Consider the following 7,178-nt stretch of genomic DNA (forward strand, 5'->3'; position numbering starts at 1 on the left):
GAGATCACCACCAGATCTCAACCTCACTCAATCAAGTGAATAGATTTGACACTTTTCTCATATGCAAGAGTTTCATTATTGAAGGTGTGACATTCAAACGCGTTTGGTTCATGAATTTAAATCATGTAATTAGAATAATTTTTAATTTACGTGTATTTTTTGTGAAAAAAAATACTGTAACAAATCACGAATCATGATTCGAATCAGAAAATGAATCTAGGTACCAAACAGTTATATGTATTTCTGCATATCTTTGAGAAATATCCATATCATAATTCCAACTAGGAATAAAGAGAAAAAAACTTCCACATCTTTAAGTTGAATTTTGTCGTCTCATGGAGAAATTATCAGAATCAATTATACAATATAAAATATATGTGTTTCTACAGCTCTTTGAGAAATATCAATATCATAATTCCAACTAGGAAAAGAGAGAGAACAAAAATTCCACATGTTTAATTTGAATTTTTGTCGTCTCATGAAGGAATTTTGTCGTCTCATGAGGGCAAATCCAATCGATAGATATATTATATCTGTAAAGAAATTATTAAGCACAGCTAACCTTTTCATTTAAGAAAATGCAATAAAAAAACACAATCATGATGTTTGGGTAGCGACAAGATTTTGTTGGAGCAATCTGTACTAAAAGTGGCCAACATCTAGATCAATATATATTCTCATTCACTTGTATCTTGTGCCAATTATATATTCACTTTCCTTAGAAAAGATGGCAAGCAAAATGAAGCCGAATGTACCTGATAATAAAAAAAAAAAGAAAAAAAAATATACTAGTTAGAAAGGACATATATATATATATATATGTGTGTGTGTGTGTGTGTCAAAAATTATGAGAAACTTCTTCTAACCACCGAATTGCTGCGTTGTTTTATTTGACCTTTAGGTAGCCGCGGGTTCAAGAAAAGTGGAATATTTCATATTATAAACTGTTATCATATCTAACAGTTAAACGAAAGACTTGGATGCTTTTCTTGTTTGAAATTGCTAGCTATGCATGTATATATATGGTGCATGTATAATGTCATCGTATAAAAGTCTAAGAAACATATATATAGCTACACTAGTTAATTATTGAATAAGTATCCCAAATACTCGGACTTTTTTAAATACTTGTGCTGTTAAGAGATGAGTTAAAATTTATATATAGTGATGTAATTAGTATATATATATATATATATATATATATATTATGAAATGCAGAATCGAGTCGATATGCTCTTAGGTCAATAGTAACTGTAGGCGAGCATACACATATATATCTGACAATATAATATGGGGGAGATTTTTTTATCATATATATGTATGTATATGATTTAGGCGTTACATATATATATATATATGTATATCTATATATGTATAGAGAGAGGGAGAGAGTACCTCCGCGTTGTAAAATTTCAAAGGAGCCGGTGCTACGCCATAACTACCATTATGGTCTATCGGATTAATTGGATTCTTGAAATCGACATGGGGTCCTTCCTTGGAGCAAAGCAAGAAACCAATCACCCCACTGCATTAATAAAACTGGCCTTAAATTAGTCACAACTTCTCATTTTTATGGTCCTATATTAGTATATACATGGATATTTTACAATTAACTCTCTCAAATTAGTTACAACCACATATGTATATATTTTTAAAAAATAATAATAAATGAAGAGAGAACCGAGCAACACTAAAGTCGGTTAGTGATCGAAACTGGCCGTCCACCTTAAATTAGTTACGTACAATCACATTTAATTTACTATATAATACCAAACAAATCTAAAATCTAAAATCTAAAATCTAAAATGTGTACAAAGTGTCAAGTGGATCATACACGATCAACATGTAAATAGTACGTACCTTGGATAAGTGGGAACAATTGTCCATGCATAGGCTGCAGAACCTTTGAATATTTGGCGATATTTGGACAAGAGTTGGTCAATGTCTAGTGACTTAAACCATAAGCTTTCTGCTTGGATACACAGCACCCCTCCAGGTCGTAGAGCCTTTGCCACCAAATCAAGGAAGGGAGTCTCGTGAAGCTCATGATCACACCCTGAAATTATATCATATGTTTATATATCATCATATAATATAATATATATATATATATATGTATAGTACTTCATGTCCAGGATCGAAGCCATGTACAGTCAAGGGTAGACGGCAGTCCCATCTAGATTATTATTTTTTTTTCTTTTTGCGAAATCTGGTGAAGTTTGTAGTTCATCCCTCTAAAATTCCCTGTTTGCTAATTTATACATAATCTATCACTGGACTAATTATATGTGACATTTGATGCCCGGTTCCTGACTTATTTTACTGGCTCAACCTCTATTAGTATCTAAATAATATATAATATGCACATACAAAATGTGTATATAACTTGTACTGGTAGAGATGTCTATGAGAGTTAATTGTCTTGATTAATTAGAAATGATATGGTGATTAACTAATAATCATACTTATTGGGTCGAATGCATCCACTATTATTGCGTCATAGGTTCCTTCTGAAACAGACTTCAAAAATAGAGTCCCTGCAGCATATGCCGACGAGAGCAACGTTTGCATTAATAATATTATTAATGCCGATATATACCAAAGTAAATAGACAAATTTATTTTCCGTTTCTTTTCTTTTGTTTTTAAAGCGAGAAAAATTTCCATTGTATTTTTTTTTTAATTTCATTCTACCATCTTTGACATGAAGTGCTACTCGAGGGTCCTCATATCCAACAGCGACATCTGGGAAAAATTCTTTATAAACCTGAAAGCCATGTACCAAAAATATTAAGAGTATTTAAAGGTTTTTTTTTTTTTCTAGATACAATGTGTGTATATTATCACTTTTTTGTTGCATGTTTGATTAACACACTTTTTTAAACGTTAATTTCCTTCTTTTCTTTTTGGTTCGAGATATCGCATCATAAAATTTATATGTTTCTCGCAAGGGGACTGATCACTTCAATGTAGCTAGATTAATTACTAGAACTAGATTATATATACGCATGCATGTCTATATATGTATATATATACATATAATTTTGTGAGACCTAGTTAGTTCCACATACTTTTTTAAAAATTTTTTTTCCTGAATCACATTAATACATACTTGCTAAGTAGAAAACATGATAATTATTTATGATGTTCACGCACACACACACACACACACACACACATATATATATATTATCTATATTGGAGGTTTCATATATTAGTTCATTAATTATAAGTACTCACATCAATCAGCATTGTGTCTATTTCGCAAATATCAATCTGTTCAACAGAAGAGTGGCGCGAGACTTCCCTTAAGATCCCACCATCTCCTCCTCCAATTAGTAACACCTGAAAGAATAATTTACATATATATATATATATATTTATGGACAAGATGAGTACTAACTAATTATAATTAGCCGCTGCAGGTGGTGGCATGCCAAATGATTGAATTGTTGGTATTATTTTGACTAAACCGCGCCTATTATACTTACGCACCATATAATACGGATTAATTGATGCTGTAGACTAATTATAATTTTTGTAAAAGGGAATTAAAAAAGAACCTTCTTTGGATTTGGAATGGAGCAAAGAGGCAGGTGGGTCATCATTTCTTGGTAAGCACACTCATCCTTCTCTGTCAGTTGAAGTGCTCCATCCAGAACAAACACCTTTCCATATGTTGATGACTGTAAATATATACACACAAAATATATAATATTATCTATATACGTACACACACCACAGAATATGTTAATTATTTGGTCTCCGTTAACCATGTGCTTATACATATTGTAATGATGATAAGCTCCATTGAACAGATCATGCACATATATAGTATTTTGTAATAATAAGCAATATAATTAGGAGGAACTAATTATATATATATATATATATATATTACCTGAAATACCATCATACTTTGGTACTCGGATTTCCCTTCATATAAGATTTTTTCTATCTTTAAAAAGTGTGCTTGGCCTACAAACATATGTATTGATAAAGGATCATAATTAAGTAGTAGAAGGGATGGAGCAAAGAAAGTTTGAAAGCGAAAATTAATGAGTATACACAAACTTTACTTTGCACCATGTATATATAAAAATAGTGAGTCGTCACTATATAATTTGCTTTTTCACCCCACTTTATATATGTATCGTATATATTGATCAAACATTAATAATCGATCTGTTTACTAAGTTATAGTGTGTGTCTTAAAAGGATTGGGGATTAAAGAAAGAATGGTCTCGAAAGATTAATTAAGATGATCAATGAAAAGGAAAAGCAATATTATGATTAAAAAGAGACGCCACTTATAGCAATTCATTTTCATGTTAATGAAAGCTGCATGCACCAAAAAAGATATGTAGCCTTATCTCAACGTGTCACGCATGTACCTTTTCTTTTGGTGCTGATCAACTAATTGGTGTCTCACGTGCAAAAAACAAAAAACCACAACAGGAAGAAGAAGATCACAAGCCAAACTTAAACCTAAAAATTAAAAAAAAAGAAAAAAGAAAGGAAAAATACAAATAATAACCCAAAATAATCATAGATACATACATACATATATATATTCCAACCACGTGAAAGTTTAGGTTGCAAATATGTATTAGAGATCAGTTGTCCTCAACCCTACTGCAATATATACTATCCCAATAAAGAATACTATACATTTATTCTTTTTTTTTTTTAAATGGCTAGGATGTAAACAGGTGAACATGAATATATAAAGACATATATATATATATATATGTATATTCTAGTTTTGTATTTATTATTGTACTTATTTATGTATATGTAGCATCGGTGATGATATGAGTATTATGACAAGCCGATTCTCTTCTATAAATTAACTCGTTACAAAGTTGAAAAGGCACTATTCTTAATTAAAAGAACTAATTAAAAATATATGCCATTCCGATGTTTCCCTCCATTTGAACAAGATTATATATACGCTACAACATTATAAAAGCACCAAAATTATATACTTAGAAGCAAGACTAACTGCATGCCCTACCTACTAATTCAAAATAATGATGGAAGGCATGCCATGCATATATTTCTTTTCTTTTTTTTTTTACTTAACTGTAAAAAGAGAGTTTCATTATGGTTGAAGATTTTGAATATTTCACATGATCAATGGAAAAAATTAACATATATGTATGATAAAACAAATGCAGATAAGATCATATATATAGGATCTGATCAAAGGAGATATGTGTGTGTGTATAGCTATACCTGGCCATAATATTGGACAATCCTCGGCGAACCATCCGGAAATGTTTGGAACATGAGTGATAGTAAGATCATGATCATGATCATCATTAGCTTGTTTTCCATTTAGATGAGCCGAATCGACGATCTTGATCCGTCCGCCGCCATTAGTAAGGAGTAGTAGAGCTTGATCGTGATGATCATGAATATGATGATCATCTTGTAGTTTTGGAGCTTTGACAAACAGATCCTTAGATATTAATGTAGCAGCCGAAGCATGAACTGCTGAAACCATGGCAGTAGTACTACCTCTTTCCATTGAGTAATATTGTGTCCTTATAAAAATTTGCACTTCTTTCAAATCTCACCTTCCGATTCTCACTACCTTTTATATACAAATATGTATATATGTATATGTTTATACACATGCGATATTGTCGGCTAGCTCTCTCTCTCTCTCTCTATATATTCTCTTCTCTTCTATAATCTTTCTCTCTCTTGTAAAGTGGCACACCAAATTTGTCCAAAACTTCACCTCGAACGATCTAAGTGGATGTTGTCTCTTGACCTACAAGATAACTTTGCCCACACTACTGTTATATATATGTGTCTGTGTGAAGACTTTATTATTATTACTATTTTGTTGTCGTGTGCTTATAAATACATATTTAGAATATGAAAACACACGTATGTATAAAGGGAGGGTAATTCGTTAGGTCGGGTTACATTCCTAGACAAGATTTTGTGGTTAGGAAAATGACGCTACGTTTTATATTTATATATATATGGGTATCCTTGTTTTATTGAATAATAACCACTGATGAAAAAAAATATTGAAAACTCGTGTATATATAAATATATACTCATGGAGATATCACCATTTCGGTTTAAAGTCATTATTTTATTTGAAGTAAATGAAGAGAAATTGAGATTAGAAAAACTTAGCCTACCCTAACTAAACTAGGTTGACACCCATTTAATAACTCAAAGAAAACCCAACTTCTATCTATTAAGAATATAAAAATAAAAATAAAAATAAAATAAATTCTTCGTCAGCATCTGATCATAACTAAAATTACCAAAAAAACCCATCCGGTTTTTCCTTTATAGATCGTTTTTCCCTTTTTTTGGGTATCATTTGGCTTCTCTACATGCTATCTTCCATATAGTACTATTGTTTTTTTCTCTCAAATGCAGGGTGATGAGTTTGAATTTTTACTATTTATTCTTGATTTATATCCTTTTAACTAATACAATTATTTGATTAAAAAAGTTATTAATTAAAAATAAAGAGTACAAATTTAAACCCGTACACTCTTAAAGATATTTGTCTCATTTACCCTTATTTCTTTCAATAATAACAATTCAAACTCGTCTCTAGCAAATTTGTTCTATGAAAAACTAGAAGGAGAGAGAGAGAGAGAAGAAACTAATTTCAATCCAAATTCAATTAGCTAGGCAATCGAAAAGATTGAAGAAAGGAACTAATTATAAAACATTTTTTTTCATCTAATATTTCCTCTCATGCATTTAATTTGCTTCATTTTCAAAGCAGGCCATAAGAAGGAGAACAATGATAAGAAAAAGCAAGAGATCATAAACCAAAAAAAATATATATATATTACCAAGAAGAACAGGCTATATGAGGGAATTTGCACCGAAATTGACGATATGAACTTGGATTTGAAGCAGGAGAATTGAGGCAGAAACAAAACTCTAACACCAAAGTGCTTCAACTATTGATAGATATTCTATAAAGTAGGTTATTTTCAATTGCTGAAACCCATTTGAAACTTTCTTTAATTTCTACTACATTTATTTATTGTTATATATCAATTAATGGTAAGAGGGAGAGTAGTATTGAAAGGATGAGAAGGAAAAAAAACAAAGGAGCAACAAGTGACAAGTTTAATGGGAGAAGATCAATGGCTTTGACACGTTCACTGCCTTGGAGACTATAAAATC

General features: G+C 30.9%; 1 protein-coding gene across 1 annotated transcript; it reads right to left on the reverse strand.

Annotated features, from left to right (window-relative positions):
- Positions 1-701: 701 nt before the first annotated feature.
- LOC21398107 (spermidine synthase 1) lies at positions 702-5,532 on the reverse strand. The gene is made up of 9 exons (XM_024168737.1): positions 5,238-5,532; positions 3,901-3,977; positions 3,563-3,685; positions 3,240-3,344; positions 2,694-2,766; positions 2,466-2,537; positions 1,861-2,056; positions 1,396-1,525; positions 702-755 (listed from the first exon to the last, which is right to left on the reverse strand). The coding sequence occupies exons 1-9, from the start codon at positions 5,530-5,532 to the stop codon at positions 702-704; spliced, it is 1,125 nt and encodes a 374-aa protein (XP_024024505.1).
- Between the last annotated feature and the right edge of the window lie 1,646 nt (positions 5,533-7,178).

Source organism: Morus notabilis, unplaced genomic scaffold, assembly GCF_000414095.1.
Source record: "Morus notabilis unplaced genomic scaffold, ASM41409v2 Scaffold229, whole genome shotgun sequence".
Taxonomy (NCBI): Eukaryota; Viridiplantae; Streptophyta; class Magnoliopsida; order Rosales; family Moraceae; genus Morus; species Morus notabilis.

Excerpts from the sequence above, each read along its gene's own strand:
- LOC21398107 (XM_024168737.1), bottom strand. The coding sequence starts at position 5,532 with ATGGAAAGAGGTAGTACTACTGCCATGGTTTCAGCAGTTCATGCTTCG. Across the intron at positions 2,767-3,239 it reads TAGACACAATGCTGATTGAT|GTTTATAAAGAATTTTTCCC; the intron begins GTGAGTACTTAT and ends CATGGCTTTCAG. Across the intron at positions 2,057-2,465 it reads GGATGCATTCGACCCAATAA|GGTGTGATCATGAGCTTCAC; the intron begins GTATGATTATTA and ends ATATAATTTCAG.